General features: G+C 42.2%; 1 protein-coding gene across 1 annotated transcript in view; it reads left to right on the top strand.

Moving 5' to 3' along the window:
* The window catches only part of SLC7A14 (solute carrier family 7 member 14), a 76,103-nt gene extending 58,007 nt beyond the window's left edge, over nt 1–18,096 (top strand). The window contains exon 7 of the mRNA XM_003766160.2: nt 16,242–18,096. Coding sequence (XP_003766208.1) covers nt 16,242–16,567 — 326 coding nt within the window. The 3' untranslated portion in view covers nt 16,568–18,096. The remainder of the gene's footprint in view (nt 1–16,241) is intronic.

Here is an 18,096-nt window from a genome sequence, read left to right as displayed (position 1 = left end):
CCTGATTTGACCATGAGTGGAACAAGGAATACTAGTGAAAAGCTTTTGACCAGGAAGCAGAAGACCATACCAGTTATTAGTCCAAAAACTATGATAACCAACAGATGGTAAGGGGGCATAAGCCACATATGGAAAACATCATCTAAGATCCAGAAATGCAGATCAGTAGTTTGAGAGCAACTAGATGACTCAGACAGCTAAATGGCTCAGTGGATAGAGCACTGGTTCTAGAGTCAAGAAGACCTGAGTTCATTTATTAGTTATGTGACCCTAACTAAGTCACATAACCTCTGGGTGCTGTAATCCACTGGAGAAGGAAATGGCAAAACACTACAATATCTTTGCCAAGAATATCCCATGGATGGAATGCATATGGGGTCACAGAGTGAGACAAAACTGAACAAAAAGTTTAAGAGTATTGCAAAGGGGCAAAACTGGCAGGTATGATCAAGGTTTGAGGAAGCATTCAAAATTCAGTTGGGCTCATCCAAAAGGAAATCCTTTTATCTCAGTTTCTTGAATATTTCTCTCAGTTTCTTGAATTTTCAATCAATAAACATTTCTAAGCACCTACAATGTGCCAAGTGCTGCCATTCTTTTAAGTATCAGCATTTGGGCTAATATAATATTGCTTACCTCATTCTTTTGCCTTAACTTTGCCAGTTTTTCTTTTTTGTTTTATTGAAGCTCTTTTTAATAGATAACTGGCACTCTCCAGTAAGTCCCTACCCATTTCCATAGAGCACTTTCTTATTACCAAGTCAAATTAAGCAAAAGGAGCCAACCCACGTTGGCCATTTCTGACAAAAGATGACTCATTCTGAACCACTTAGAGAGAGAAAAGGGTACATCTTAGCATCAGTCCTCTGAAGTCACAAATGATCGATTATTCTTTCTGGTCATTGTGCAAATAGCTCTGGTTCTGCTCACTTTACTCTGCTTCAGTTCATACATGTATTACTAAGTTTCTCTGAATTTTTCACCTAATAATAATTGCATATTTTATGCACTTTACAAAGCACTTTAAAAATATTATGTCACTTAATCCTCACACAACCCTAAGAGGTAGAAACCATAATTATCCCCATCTTAAAGCTGAGGAAACAGGCAGCTAAAGATTAAGTGACTTGGCCAAGGACACACAATCACCAAATATCTGTAGCCAGGTTTAAACTCAGGTCTCTCCAACACTGGGTGGGTTCTACTCAACTTCTCTTGTATAGTTTAGTTTCTGCTCTTACCAGTCCAGTAAAACTATCTCCTCAAAGCTCACCATGCTGTCTTGGCAGTTCCCCAATATCAGTGTGTTTCCATGAGTAACAGAGACCTTTGGATAGCTAAGGACATTGCAGATGAAAGGAGGTTAAATTAATCCAAGGAGAAAGGATAAGTGGCAGTGGGAAATGAATCCAACAAGACTAATTCAAGGTGACATAGCTAGACTCCAAGTTACATAGAGGTGACGGATAGCTACAGTAGGACTGTCAGCACCCAATGGCTTCCGCAAAGCTGGCTATTTACTCAAAGGGAAAAATGGAAGGAGACAGGATCACAGCAAGAATAGAGCAGAGAGGCAGATCAGGTATTGGACCTGATCCAAAGAATGAGCCCAGAACAGATACATGGTCATAAATGAGATGGGAAGAAAGCAATACCTACTCTTCCCAATCTAAGGTAGAAACCGGGGGAACCAAAGGTGATGATTCTACCAATGGAAGTGAACCAATTGGAAACAGTAGAGTGATTTGGAATAATCTCCCATAGTTCAATCGTAATGCACTAACAGGGATGGACAATCTAAATAAAAGGATAAAGAGCTAACAGCTAAAATTGGATGGGCAAAAGATTCTGGAGCTAGCAAATATTTCTTGAAAATCAAGAGGGGTGGAAAGAAATGGGAGATTTTGTAAACCTGTGGATGTTGTAAGGCTAAAAAGAAGTTTGAAATCTCAGAGGAAAGCAATCTGGAAAAAATGAGTGAAAATTCACACTGTAGTTAAAAGCCAACAGTTGAGTTGCAAGCACAGGCAAAGGATCCCAGAATGTTATTACTGAGACATCCTGCCAAACCCTCTCATTTGACAGATGAAGACATTTGCTCGAGGTAACACAGTGAAGAAATGTGTTGAGTTTTGGCACAGCCACAATTCAAATCCAGGTCTTTTTTTCCCCAGATCAACATTCTTTTTGCTAAATTCTAATTCTCCAAGTCCTGGGGATCACCCTAAGCTCTTGCCTAGCCCTTGCCCATGACTGATTAGATGTCCTATAGCATGACCGCATCCATCTCTCCCTGCTTAGAAACTGCCACCTGGAAACACTAAGGTGTAATACTAATAAAAACATGACTAAAAATAGTGCCATTCCTCCCAGTGTCCTAGAGACCTTTGCTAAAATTATAGCCTAAAATTAGAGAAAGAGAGAGCTAAAAGAATATTAGTATTATTTTATCTATCCCCCTTGGACCTATAAAAAGACATTCAGACTATGGACCACAAAGACTAATTCAAGACCAGCTAACATAAATTTAAGGATCTCCAAGGAGGAAGAGTCCAGTTTCCCCTGGGAAACTGTTCTTCTGTTTCCAACGTCCAGTTGTCTTATTCAATTCCAGCAATCTAACTTGGACTGGCAAGTTGGATCCCCAGAAGGGAGCTGCTATGTCTTTTCTCTCAGGATTCCAGAGGTAGACCTGAGGAAGTTGAGTTGTGTTTTATTAATCCATGAGCCCCCACCAATGTTTCCCTTCTTATTTATAGTAAATATGAATTAATCAACCAGACTTAATGAGCTTCTAGAAAAGTTTTTCTGCTAAGGTAATATAGTAATAATAATATTAATAGCAATCATATAACTCCTTGAGATTTGCAAAGCACTTAATAAATGTTTTCTCATCTTATCCTTACAAGTCTAGAAGGTAGGTACTATTATTTTATAAATGAGGGAACTGGAACAAAAATTAAGTGACTTATTGGGGGGGTCACACAATTAATAAATATCTCAGATTAGATTTAAATTCAGGGCTTCCTGACTCTAGATCAAGCTATCAATTCACTGCAGTTGGTACAAAACTTCCCCTCTAACAATCTATGACATTCTCTCCTACCAGTACATATAGAATCCAAAAGGAAAGTGGGCTCAACCTTTAAGTACGCATGGCAGAGGTAAGCTCTCAGATGTCCTTTTGCTGGAGTTTGCAATATGTGCTCAGTTATTTCTCATGAACTCTTTCGAGTCTTGAAGATCTCTTCCTTAATTTGTCCTTAGCTCCTGATGCAGACAGCTCTTTTGGGGACTAGGAGACTAGGACACCAGGGAACAAATCCAAATATCCCAACATTCGTGACGTATTTGTCCAGCCAAAGTGGGAGTTGAGGAAGAAAACTGAGATGGGAGAGGAGTGAGACTGGAGTCTTCTCCTTTCCCCCAAGTAACTCCTTCTCAGGAACTTGACAGGGGCTCCCACCTCTAAGCCAACAAATCCTTGAATGCTCAATTTGAAACTGGCTCATTGGTTGAGTCAATCCCAGTAGACTCCCTATTATACCAAGGTGAATTGCCTTTGATTGATTCCAAACTTTATTTACACTGATCGATCGATTCAGATTAAGATGTATTCTCACAGATACATGTGGGGTGATATAGGGACCCAGCCCTCCACTCCCACCTTTACTATGAAATTGTGCTGTCCTGATTTCTGATAAGCATTAGCAAGACTTTGTTAAAGCCTAATAGAAGTCACATCTCCTATAAAAAGAAGATAACTGAAAAAAAGAATTCCTATTTTCAAGTAGGAAACTGAGGTGGGAAGTAAGAAAATATCTTCTAACTAAACAAGCATTTATTAAGCACCTACCATATGCAAGGCTCTGGTGCTGAGCACTAAGGAAAAATAGCAAAATGAAAGACAATCCCTACCTTCAATGAACTTGTGTTTTTCAAAAGGGGGAGGAGGGAAGAATACAGCATGAGAAAATAAATTAATATGAAATAATTTGAGGAGTGACATAGACCTAAAAACTGGGACATCTAGAAAGGATAGGAGGTGAGCCTTAAAAGAAGTTTAGGGTTCCCAAGGGTGCGAGGAGGTCCCTCATAAATAGAATACTGAGTTCTGAGAACAAGCATTGGCAAGAAAATAGAATGTATGAATGAGATCAGCGTGAAATAAGACTTAAAAAGGGTCTTAAAGGCCAAACCAAGAGCTGATAGTTTATCTTTGAGGCAATAGGGAGCTATTTAAAATTCTTGAGCAGGGGAATAACATGACCTCTTCTATAGGAGGATTGCTTTCTCATATTGACTCTTTGTGTATTGAAATGTTCATGTTTGATGATGTTAGTTAGTTAATAATAGCAAAGAAAAAAATTAAGATTACTTTGGCAGCTGTGTGGAGGTTTGTTTGGAGAAGGAACAGACTGGAAAGAGGAAGTGTCCAGTTTGGAGGCTGATGCAATAGCCAAGCGGACGGGTGGAATTAAGGGGACAAATAAGAGATATTGTAGAAGTCAAATTCACCAGGCTTGAGTTTTTAAGAGGCAAGAGAGAGAAAACTGGAAGAAAACTCCAAGACTGCAAGATGGGACGATAAAGGACAAAATAATGGAGAAATAGGGGACTAGGGTTTCCCAGAGACCATAATGAGCTCCTCTGGGGCATGTTGACTTGAGTATAGATATTCTGCATCATATCAATTAGAAAGCCAATCTGGTTCAATATTTTACCTTCCCACCCTCAGTGATCCCTTTCTGGCCACACAGTGCTAAATGGAATAAAAAATAAAATCTAATTGCTCTTGTAACTCATCAGGAATACATGTTCTTTTTTTAAAGCCCACTGGGCCAATCACCTCATTACCATCCTTTCTCCATTCCTCCATTACACCGTTCTGGACGGGCCTGCTTTGGAAATTTGAAACCAAAGTCATAAAAAAGAAAAAAATCCACCGGCCAAACAAAAGCCCTGTGGTTATCTGCAGCAGGCAGGGCTTCCTGCAGGGAAGGGACTCCCCAGGAAGAGGGGGACCCACCCAACCCAGGGTCAGGTGGGCCTCCTCCCTCCTAGACCCCGTTGGAAAAGCTGCCTGATTGAGGCACCCACCCATGTTCTGTGCCTGGGGGGCCGCGAGGATGCCCACCATTGTTTACCCAAACACACCTCTTTTTAGAACTGGATCTTTGTCCTGGATTTCGTCCAAGGGCTCTGGGGCCCACGAGTGATGGATCTTTGGTTCAGTTTTGAGTGTTGTGCCTGAGGGACTCTTTTAACTTCAGAGTCAAGTTTCCAATGGAAGAGAAATTAGTTAAAGGTGTTTTGAATTTAAGTATTAAGGCACCAGACCCTGAGAGAATATTGGGTGTCTTTTTCTCTCCTTCCTCTTCCTCCTCCCCACTCTCCCCACCAGCCTTTTTTCCCCCAGTCACTGAAATAATAAAAAGAGCAACAGCCAGTATTTATATCGCTATTTAGCTGAAATCACCACAATAATGACTGCTCACATTTATATAATATTTCCAGCTTTTGCAAGAATGTTTTCCTCCCAGCTCCAAAAGGTAAATAGTATATTATAATCTTCATTTTCAGAAGAGAAAACTAGAGCTCTGGTGGGGTTATGTGCCTCGCACCTTTTAGGCACTTAGTAATGCTTGTTGGCTGACTGTGAAAAGCCTTCATAGACTCCCAGAGTCTCAAGCTTGGAAAAGGACGTGAGGAGTTGATAGAATATCCTAAAGGCAATAGGGAGACACTGAAGATAATTGAGTGAGGGAGTAACTTACCACTAGTATAAGAAGATTATTTGGGTTCTTTGCATGTTGAGATTTTTGTGTTTGGTGATGTTTAAGTTGCTAATTTTATAAAACTGTTATTCTTAGAGGCTTTCTGGTCTATTCTAAGAAAATGTAAGCCCCTCAAGAGCAAGGGCTGCTACATTACTGTCTTTATGTTCCCCATGTCTAGCACAGTATCTGGCGCATAGTAGGTACTTCATAATACTCATTGATTGATGACTGGCAAGAATATGGATGGTTTCTAAGAGCTCCTCACCACTATAATAGTGAGCCGCAAAGGGGACTGCACTGGGAAAGCATAGAATGCTGGGACTGGAGGGTTGGAAGCACCTCAGAAGCATCAGATTCAGCTTGAGTCCCACAGAACTTTCTTTATAACAGCCCCAAGTGGTCATCCATTTTCTGCTTGCAAACCTTACGTAAGGGGCGCCCACTATCTCCCCAGCAACTCCAAGGGAAACCTTACAGCACCTGTGAAATGCGCGGTCTTTATATATTTGGACTCTGACACCCAACCCAGTCACAGCAAAAGGGCAGCTCTTCAGCACGAAAGGGACTGGGAGGCCAGTCACGAGTGCGAAACACACTTCTGCCACTTATTGCTCTCTGCTTGGGACTGTGAGTCATCCACGAGCATTTATTAAGCACCCACTTCATGCCAGGTCCTGGACACACATACACACATTCACACTGTATATGCACATACATGTGTGCACACATGCACACACATTGTTTGCACACATGCACACACACATCGTGCACATATATGTACACCATATATGCACTGCATTGCACACGTGTACATCCGTGCATTGCTTGCATACATGCATACATGCACATATACACACATTGCATTTGCACACATTGTGCATACACACATGCACATAGTACATGCACATACGCATGCACACAGTGTGCACACGCACAATGTACATACATGCACACACGCACCGTGCATGTGCATATACATCATGCATGTGTGCACACCATATGTGCACGTGTGTTGCGTGCATATACATTCATTGCTTTTGTGCTGCACATGTGCACATATACACACATTGCAATGTGCATGCACAGTATATGCACATACATATGTACACACAATGTGCTTGCATACATATACACACATCACATGCACAATGCACACATTGCATGCACACACATCACACATGCATCGGGCATGCATGCCATGCGCACCGCACACACACATACACACACACTTGGGGCCCAATTTTCTTCCTCCAAAGCAATAACAAAAACCCTCCGTGTTTCCCCAGCACTTTGAGGTCTGTTTAGCGGGCTGCAATAATAGCTCACTTCATCTGAAAAAGGGGGTAGCCCACGAGCCTCGGGCCCTTCCAGCTCTCAGGCCTCGGAACCGGCCCGTTTAAACTGCTCATCCAGGCTTTCCCAGGCGTTCCTTCGGAGTTCCCCTTCTTTATGGAGAAGTCTTGGTTTGAGGCAGGGTGTGTGCTCCCTCACTGGACTCAGCAGCTCCAGGGGTACAGTGGGTGGAGCACTGGGCCTGGAATCAAAAGTCCTGTATTCGAATCCAACCCCAGTCACACAGAAACCATGCAATATTGAACAAGTCCCTTAATCTCTGTGCCTCCATTTCCCTCTCTGTACCTGGGGGTGGTAACAGCGCCCAGCTCCGAGGGGGTTGTGAGGACCAATGAGGTCATAATTGGGGGGCTGGGCTCAACAGTGTCCACACTTAAGAAATGCCTCCTGTATACCGTAGTAACCCACCTTTATATAGAACTTTGGGAAGGGAGACTGCCCTGAACAGAAAGCTCACCTTAAAGCCAGGAGAGCCGGTCCTGTTACAGACTCTCTGCCTGGCCCTAAGCAAACCACTTAAACTCCCCCACTCCAAGACCATGGTCAAGCTCAAAGACAAACGGGGGCCTAAGGATCCCTGTGGGGCTCATGCTGACTTAGGAAACCACATGACTTAGGAAACATTCTGCACGTTTTCTCGTATCTTTATTTATTTTGTTAGATATTTTCCAATTACACGTCAGTCTGGTGTATTGGGGAGGGGTGGGGCCGACCTGCCGCCAGTAGATCCCAGGTAACCCTGTGCTCTAGATATTGCTCTGAAGATAGAAGCCGAGAAGGAGAGAGGCAAAGGATAGAGCTGGGGTTGGAGCTAAGAAAACCTGAGTTCAAATCCTGCCTCAGACACTTACTAGCTGTGTGATCCTGGGCAATCACTTAACCACTCCGTGCCTCCATTTCCCTCTCTGTAAATGAGAATAGAATAGCACCCCTCTCCAAGATCTGTTGTGAGGATTGAATGAGTTAACACATGTAATGTGCTTTGTGAAGCTTGAAGTTTCTGAATGTTTAGTTATTATTAGTATCAGGTGCTGTTCTGCATCGGGAGAGGGATTTCCTCACCCAGGAGTTCCCTATCACCAGTGACGGCACAAACCCTATTCCCAAAGAGCACTTTATAGAGAGAGAAAGGTCAGATTAAAAGGCAGAAGGGCATAGAAGTTAGAGGATTCATCTTAAATTAAGGAAAGCCTGGCTTCTACTCCTGATACAAGCAAGAGACCTGGCTTCAAGTCCTGATACATGCAAGAGACCTGGATGATAGTCCTGATATATACATATAGAGATAGATAGATATAGATATATTCCAAAAACCTGTCCAAGATTCAAATCCTATTATACATAAAAAACTTGGATTCAGTCTTGATACACACAAATGACCTGAATTTGAGTCCTGATATGTGTAAGAGTCCTGTATTGTAGACCAGATAAATATAAGAAACCTGGATTTGAATTCTAATATAAATAAGAGACCTAGATTCAAATCTTGATACATATAAGAAACTTGGATTCTAATCCTGATACATACAAGTGACCTGAATTTGAGTCCTGATACATGTAAGAGAGCTGTATTCTAGATCTAATATATACAAGAGATCTGTATTCAAATTCTAATATATATTTTTTAAAAAACTTGGATTCCAGTCTTGATACATATAAGAAACTTGAATTTAAGTCCTGATATATGCAAGAGAACTATATTTGAGTCCTGATATGTGTATATATATAACCTGGATTCAAATCCTGATACATACAAGAGATCTGGATTCTAGTCCCGATACATAGAAGTTGCTTGACCATGGATGAGCCATTTATCCTCATTAGTGCCCCAGACATCAGTGGAGGGAGTCAGCACACTGGAAGCTCCCTCTGTTGACAAAATAAAAGGTCTGGACCACCATGCCTGCAAGAGATACACATACATATGCACATAATACACACCTGTCATATGCATGTACACATATATACCGTGTATATACATATATGCATTGTCTGTACACATGTGAACATGGAGGTATATATCTATATCCTGTTGCAGTGTGTGCATTATACACGTGTATATGTGTGCGCACACAGACACGCATGCCTATAGATACGTGTACATATCCATCTAAATCTATATCTGTACCTAAATATATGTTATATGTGTGTGTATACACACACCCACACACATATTCCTCTTCATTGATTTACAGCTGGAAAGCATCTTGTCCAATCCCCTCGTTTTCAAGGGTCAGAGGGTTAAATCACTTCCCCAGGGTCACCAGCAGTTTCAGCCCAGATGCTGTACCTTGGAAGCCGGGGAGGGCTCTGTGCTCTTGCTGCCTTTCTCAGAGAGAAAACGAGTCTTTTGAGGCTTCCAGATACTTGCCTCCCAACCATGAAAGTCCACTGATGCAAGCAGTGACGTCTCTGAGACTCTGACTTCTGATCCATCTCCGGCTGCATTCTAGCCTGTGACCCTGGGAGAGTAGTCTGCCTCTCTGTGCCTCAGTTTCCTCTCAAAAATACAGACCACACTAAGCAACCTGGCAGGGCGGTTGTGAGACCCAAAAGAGATGATGGGTGTAAATCATCACCCACATTCGGCAAGCATTCCACGTGAGCGAGCCGTCTTCAGCATCATCACCATGTAGGATGCTCGCACCTCCCATACCACCTAGTCCACCCCCCTCATCCTGCAGATGAGGAAATCAGCTTTCTGAGCTATCACACGCCCCCACGACATCACAGCTGGAAAGGCACATCCCTTCCTTGGCACTGTCCCGGGCATCCCACAGGTGAGAGCCTTCCACTTCTTGCCGCCCGCTGGATAGGTCCTACTGTCCGCTGTGATGAATTCCTAACCCTTGCCTCTCCTGTATCGATTCTGAGGCAAAGGAGGAGAAAGGAGAAAACGTTTCAGCAGATCCCAGACTCCTTTGGCAGAGGCAGCTTCAGCCATTTCCAAGGGCCCTCGGTCTCATGCAGGGGCTGTAGCACAGAGCAGGGACCAGCCTAGAGCACAGGGTCCTCAGATGAAGGGCTTGCATGTTGCCTGTGTTCTTTTTTTTTATTGAATTTAATTTTTTTTACTTTAAAATTTTAATCACATTAAATTTTAACTTTAAATTAAATTTTTAATTAAAATTTTTACTTTCAAAACATATGCATAATTTTCAACATTCATTTTTGCAAAACTTTGTGTTCCAAGTTTTCCTCCTCTCTTCCCCCTCCTCCCCTAGATGGCAAGTAATCCAATATATGTTAAACATGTTCAAATATATGTTAAATACAATATACGTATACATGTTTATACAATTATCTTGCTACACAAGAAAAATCAGATCAAAAAGGGAAAAAAACGCGAAACAAAACAAAATGCAAGCAAATTGTTAAAAAAAAAAAAAAAAAAAAAAGAGTGAAAGTACTATGTTGTGATCCATACTCAATTCCCACAATTCCTGTCTCTGAGTGCAGATGTTGCCTATGTTCTTTTTTTTCCCCCTGAGGATTAAGTGACTTGCCCAGGGTCACACTTAGGAAGTGTTAAGTGTTAGGGGTCATATTTGAACTCAGGTCCTCCTGACTTCAGGGCTGGTGCTCTAGCCACTGCACCAACTAGCATCGTTATCATATGCCATAACTTGATCAGCCATTCCCCAACTGTCAGGCATCCCATGATTTCCAGTTTTTTGCCATCACAAAGAGAGATGCTATGTTTTAGAACATATGGGTTCTTTTCTGTTTTCCCTAATAACCTTTAGAAATAGATCTAGTATTGCTAGTTCAAAGGTCATTCAAGACCGTCCTGCTTGACACAAATTAGGAGTTTCTAAATCGATAATCAGTGAAGACAACAAATCAGGATTTATATCCCAACTTCATCTTGGATGGACTGTATGAACTTAGACAAGTCAATTAAATTCCTTAGAAAATCTTTAGACTTCCTTTTTTAAAAATTTTATTTAGCCCTGAAGTTAGGAAGACCTGAGTTCAATCTAGACTCAGACACTTAACATTTCCTAAGTGTGATCCCAGGCAAGTCACTTAACCACAATTTCCTCAGCAAAATATATATATTTAGGATTTTATTGTCCTCATTATGTATAAAATAATTTTAATATTTGTTTTTAAAACTTTGAGTTCCAAATTCTCTCCCTTCCTCCCTCCCCACTTCCCTTCATCAAGAAGACAAGCCATTAGTCATGCAAAACATCTCCATATTGATCCCTTATACTTTCTGAGCCTCCTACTTGCCCCCAAAAGGTTGTCATAGAGACATCACTTTAGACTCGAGACTTCAGGGGACCTCAAACTACAGCCCGCGGGCCAGATGTGGCAGCTGAGGATGTTTATCCCCCTCACCCAGAGCTATGAAGCTGAAGGGCTATGAAGGGCTGAAAAGAAACTATGAAGTTTCTTGATTTAAAGGCCCACAAAACAAAGTTTTTATTTTTACTATAGTCCGGCTCTCCAACAGTCTGAGGGACGTGAACTGGCCCCCTATTTTAAAAGTTTGAGGACCCCTGCGAGAGTAAGGTTCCATGACTTTGTTGTTTAAGGTACTCCACAGCATCAGGTGCAAATTAAAGTGAGAAGGCACTTTTCTCCCAAATGATGCTCCTCAGGGGGGAAGAGGCTATTGAAATCACCCGTTATCCTAATGCCTCATCATGCCAGGGGCGGACAAAAGCTGGCCGTCTTACACTTTTTCTAGTTTCAGGAACTGCCCCGTTCACTCCTCACACTCACTCAAGAAAAACAGCAAGAGCAAAGGGGGTGTTACTCCCCAGGAGCTTTTTAGCAACTGTGTTCCTGCCTCAAACACAAAGCCTTCATTTATGGGGCAGAAACAGAGATATAGAGAGAAACATAGACACAGACAGAGAGACAGAGAGAGAAGGAGGGGGAGAGACAGACGAACTGACAGAAAAACAGAGAGCCTAAGACTAAGAGACAGAGACCAAGAGAGAGACAGAGATGGGGGAGAGGGGGGAGAGAGAGAAAACAGTACATGTTTCTCTACCCCTTCATCCTTTTCTCACTGATTCTCCTACACTCAGTTTTTTTCCTCTTTACTTCTTTCTTTCCAATCTCTCTCTGGTTTTCTCTGTCCCTCTTTCTCTTCCCCTCTCCCTCTCCTTCCCTCCATCTTGTCTTTCTATCTTCCTCCACTCTTCCTCAATCATTTTTTCTTTCCCTGACTTTCCTTTTCTTTTTTCCCCACTCTCTTCTCTCTAACCTTCTCCCTTTCTCACACCTTCCTTCTTTTCTCTTTCAATGTCTTTCTGTTTGCTTTTCCTACCTGTTCTTTCCCCTTTTTTCTACCTCTGTCCTCCCTTACCTTTTCCTCCTTTTTACCTTTCTTTTTCCGCTTCCCTCTACCTCTCTATCCCTTTCTTTCCTCCTGTCTCTCTTTTTTCTTTCTCTCCTTTCCCTCAACTTTTCCTTCTGTCTTCCCTCTCCCCTTCCCCACTCCTCCCTCATTATAGCTAAAGTAACATGGCCCAGACTTTTAAGGCGGCACAGATGCTAAGATACCCAGAAACCAGAGGATCCTTGGATCCAAAGGGAGTTTGAGCCTCCTTTTTCCTGCCCCCTCTCCCAGCTGCTTTATCCTAACGAATCATCTTCAGGATGCTGCCCCTTCAATCAACATTAATTATTTCCAGCTGGACAGCAATCCCTTTTAAAATTGCTTCTTTGAGCCAGTGTTTCCTGAGTCTTTCAAGTGTAAGGGCTTAACAATAGTCCTGGAGCCTCAGTGATCACCATTGTGCTGTTAGCATCTATTGGCTAGAATAGTTGATGAAACAAAGCTGCTTTGGATGGAGGAGCATGTTTAAATGTGTTTGTGTTTTGTTCAGGTATTAAAAGTATTTGTGAAGCACCTACTATGTGGCAGGCACTGTGCTAGGCACTGGGGATCCAAATATAGAAAATGAAAACATCCTTGCCCTCCAGGAGCCTACCTTCAAAAGAGAGAAATGACACATACAATCTTTAAAAAAAATAATGAAAAAAATTACATTCAATCTTAATATAAAGGGTACAAATATGGAATTAGGGAGAAAGGGCATTGGCAAAAGGGAGGGTCATTTGGCTTCTCTAAGCCTCAGTTTTCCTCATCTGTAAAATGGGGAAACAATGCTGTTGTGAGGATTGAATGAAGTGCTATCTGTAATATACCTAACCAACTTTGAAAAGTCAACTGTTATAAGCAAAGTGTTATTTATATTGCAGAAAGGACAAGGGCTCAGCGTTATTCTAATCCTTTCAGACTTAAAGTTTTTAAAGCACTTTACAGATATTATCTAATTTGATCTTTACAGCTCTGGGAGGGAGGTGCTATTCATATGCTTATCATTTTACAGGTAAGGAAACTGAGGCAGACAGCAATTAAGTCCAGAGTCAGACAACCAATAAGTGTCTCAGTTTGAACTTAGATGTTCCCTGACTCTTGATCTAGTGTTCTATTTTCTGCACCCTTCACACTTAGAAAGAATAGTCATTGATATCCTTGTGGTCCTTTAAACTTTACAAAATGCTTTATGTACATTTTCTCACTTGAGTCTCACTGCAGACTCAGGAAGGTGATAGTACTCCTATAGCTCAGGAAAATCCAGCCAGGGAGTTTAAATGACTCAGCTAGGGTCAGGAGCAAGATTCAATGGCCTTCCTAGTTCTTTTCTTGCTTTGTCCCACTACCATTCAACAGTTCCTGGAAGATTTCCCAATAATTCAGCAAATTGATTTCAGAATCAATGGTACTGGGACTGGGATTTCATTGCCTGTGGAGAAGCTCCCTCTAGAAAGCAGACGGCATCTTTCTGCAAACTTAGTGCTGGAGAGTTCCCTCAAGCTCTGAAAAGCGAACTGACTTGTTCTCATGAAGCAGGAGAAGTAAGAGACCAGAGCTTATGTCTCCATTACCAACTCCCCGTATCCTGTGTCTCTGTTTCTTACATAACAGATTGTCCAGCCCTAGTAGAGAGCCCGAATGTCCATAGTCTGCAGGTAATAAGGAGAGACAGCAACAGAGATACACAGGGACAGAGAGAGGAGACAGAAATATACAAAGAAATAATCAGAGACAGAACATCAGAGTCACAAAGAGAGAGAAAAGCAGAGACAGAAAAAGAAAGAAAAAATATCAGATTGTTATTGTTGTTATTATTACATAGAATTTGGAAGGTGTCTGTTTGTAGTAGGAAAGGCAACATGATGGAGTACACAGAGACTTTTAGTCAGAGGACATCAGGGTTCAAATCTCATCCCCTGCACTTACTAATTTTATGACCATTGACAAGCTTTACCCCTGAGTCTCAGTTTTCTCATCTGTAAAACAAGACTGAAAAAAAAAAAAAAAAGACTGCACAGGATCTCAGAGATCCTCTAGTCCAATCTCTTTGATTCACAAAAGAGGAAACCGAGCCTGGCAAAGAAAAGTTGGTTAAGTAACTTGCCCAAGTTCACATAGAGAAAATCATCTCCTTACTCAACTGTTGGAATCCAAGGAAGAATTATTAAATTTCCCAAAAATCAGAAGGAAAGAGAAAAGCAATTCACTCCTAACGTGTTCAACATATTATACGAACTGTCCTTGCCTAACATGATCTGGCCCATCAGGACATCAGACTAGCCTACAAGTTTGTTATAGATGTGACTGAAATGAGAGACAGAGACAGAGAAAAGAGAAGAGGAAAAAAGAGTAGAGGAAAAAGAGGAGAAAAGAAAGGAGAGCAGAAGAGAGGAGAAGAGCTTTTGTACTACTCTTATATTTTCCCTTAGAAGCCAATAATATTCAACATAACCACAATCACAGGGATCAAGGGACCAGCCAGGATTCACAGTGTTCCTCATATCCTTTACCAATGAACCAGAATACTTGTCCCCACTGGAAGGGACCAGAGCTCATGGCAGGATCCACAGAGGGCATAACTGTCCATCTCTAACCTCCCTAAATTCACACACATACACACACAACAAAGCACTTTGAAACACTATTAAAATGTCCATTATTTTCATTTATAGGAGAAAAGTCAGCAAAGTGTCAAAAAAAAAAAAACCCACCTCTAACAGATCCTTTGATTTGATTTGTCTCTGCAGCTTCCATTCAAGTCAGCTCCTAAGATGCCAAGATCCTACTTGAGAGGCAGTTTTGGGTAGCATTTATAGCAGCTGGATTTAGAGTTCGAATCCCACCTCTTTCGAGCTGTGAGACTGGACAAATTGCTTACCTTCTCCGAGTTGCCTCATCTATAAAATAAGAGGAGTGGATTCAGTGGTGGTGAAGATCCCTTCTAGATTCAAACCTATAATTCAGCTTCTTTATTGATAAAATGGGAGGGCTCACAGGCCATGATTCAGAGTATCTGAATCTCTGATACTCCAAATGAAGATCTTCAAGTCTGGGAATATTGATCCTTTTATTTAAAAAAATAAAATAAAATAAAACCCGACACTATCCCATTTTCCACATAGATTTTGTCTGATTTCTAAGACTTCCTCTCTCTTCTCCATCCCCCAACCCAGCATTAGAAAGAGCAGATACCCAACAGAAAAGATGGAAGTGCTGTTTAAGAAGCGACAGGCCACATCTGCAGATAATTAACTCTAGGATTCATTACCAATTAGGTCTATCAATCTCTGCTTACTTTGGCTCCTGGAAGGATGATTTCACTAGGGCTTTACGGAGAGTCAGATGAGACATTAGTGAGAAATTCAAGCTTGAAAAGGAATACTTACCATCCAAAAGAGGTCAGGATTTCTCAGTCGCCCAGGGCAGCAAAAACAAGCTGGACCTTCTGGGGTCCTGGGCACCCAGCGGAACAGAATGGCAGCGGGTTAAGGAACAACAAAGAAATAGGGGCCGACCCACCAAAGGAGAGGCAGGGATGGTGAGACTGGGCCAAGGGGCAGAGCTGACAGCTAGCGGCCCTTTCGTTCATGTTGGGGGTCCAAAGCCATCCAGATTGGCGGGGCCATCGGAGCTCGATGCAAGAGGTAGAAAATGAACATTTACTGAGTTGTGTGTGTGTGTGTGTTTGTCTGTTTTTTCTGACTGGATCGTGGCTCTGAGATGAAAGGAGCAACATCCGATACCATCTGTGTCTTTCCCTATAGGTATGCTTATTTACTTTGGATATGGCATATGGAACAGCACGCTAGAAATCAGTGCCAGGGAAGAGGCCTTGCACCAGAGCACCTACCAGCGCTACGACGTGGACGACCCCTTCTCCGTGGAGGATGGTTTCTCCTACGGCCCAGAGATCGAGGGCCAGCAGGACTGGGCAGGCGCAGCAGCTGAAGACAAAGGCTTCTATTACCAGCAGATGTCAGAGGCCAAGGAAAACAGCCGGACAAGTAGCAAACCGAAAAGCAAAGGCAAACACAAACAGAACTCGGAGGCTCTGATTGCAAATGATGAGTTAGATTACTCACCAGAGTAGGATCAAATAAATAAAGGGTGGAAGAGATGATGATTATGGGCAAGCTAACCTGGGGGGTTAGGAGGTAAAGGCTTTCTCGGCTCTCATTTTGCAATCGTCCCATAAGTCAGTCCCCCAAATCATAGCCTGTACCTTGCTATTTCCCTCTTCAAGATAATTCTGTAAAAAATGGTTTAACCTGAACCCTATAATTGACCCTCTTCTTCCATCCTCCCCTTCCCTCCCAACTAGTGCAAAACCAAACCCAATAAGACTGCCAGAGAATCTCTCTTCATCACAACTGTCAAAAGTGATCTGATTGATAGTTTCTGACCCTTTTACTTTAGCGGTTGGCTCAGAGGTTCTTTAGGGCCCCGTTGAGACACTAAGAAGCATAGAACAAGCTCCTTGGGCAGCTCAATGCTTCCATCCCAACGAGAGAGGTGCCAAAGCTGGTGGGTGAATGACAAGTCACCGGAATCAGTCCATCCTCTGAGTCGGGGAGGGCACAGTCCTTTCAGCTAAGAGTCCCTCGCCACAGCTGAACCGGTGCAAACAAGTTAGCTGTCATTTTCTCAGCAAGGAATAGTGTGTCCTGAAAGCTCACCTGAATTCTGGGACAAGATAGGTGCCTCTGTGTTTACTAAGGGACTTCACCCACATGCACCAATGGACCAATCAAAGATCAATGAATCCAGACACATCCCCCGATGGCCCAAGTCTACAGTGACGGAGCCATGTAAAATAAGTGACATGCTACCATAAAGTTTTCAATGGGCTTCCAGGGCAAAAAAAAAAAAAAAAAATCCAAAGAGCATGGGGAGAAATCACGTTAGCCACTTCCTTTGCGGTCTGCAGTGTTCCTTGCTGCTATGAAAAGGGAATATCTATTCCCCACATTCATGAAATTTGAAATCCATGGAAGCCTTTGCTTTCAGAACAAGCTCAAGATGTCTAACCAATATAAAGGTTTTAAAGAAAAGGCAAAGATAGTTTCAATCTCATAGGACTCGGTGAAAAATTAGACCAAAATTTGTATCATCACTGGATAAAGGTCTTAACATATAGATACCCCAATCGTTAAGATCTCCCAGAAAATTCTTTTCCATTTTAAAAATAACAAACTGTGCAGTATTTGGATATATCTTAAGCATTTGACTAGTGGGTGCTATTCTGAAAAATGCTGACATATGGCTAGTCGGATAATAGCATTACACAAGCCTCCATCCCACCTCAGAACCAGCTGATCTAGGGGGTACACACCTACAGACCAATGTTCTCTTCCAGTACATTTCCCCAAACTGAAGTCCCTAGGGAGGGGAAAGCTCTCACCAGGTACTAGATCTGGGCTTTACAAAGTAAAAATCAAACTTCCCCCCTCCCACTCCTATTCCAAAGTAGTCTTGGAAGTATTAAAAGTAACACATAACTAACTGGGAATTCTCCCCTTAGGCTATTGGCTGCCTCTCCCTCAGGCTTCACTGTTCCTTGCATGTGAGCTCAAACAAAACCGTTTCACATATTGCTTTCAGCTAAAATCTTTGCAAGAA

Source organism: Sarcophilus harrisii, chromosome 3 (genome assembly GCF_902635505.1).
Source record: "Sarcophilus harrisii chromosome 3, mSarHar1.11, whole genome shotgun sequence".
Classification (NCBI taxonomy): Eukaryota; Metazoa; Chordata; class Mammalia; order Dasyuromorphia; family Dasyuridae; genus Sarcophilus; species Sarcophilus harrisii.
The sequence above is the reverse complement of the archived record's forward strand: the minus strand, read 5'-3'. Positions and strand labels throughout refer to the sequence as shown.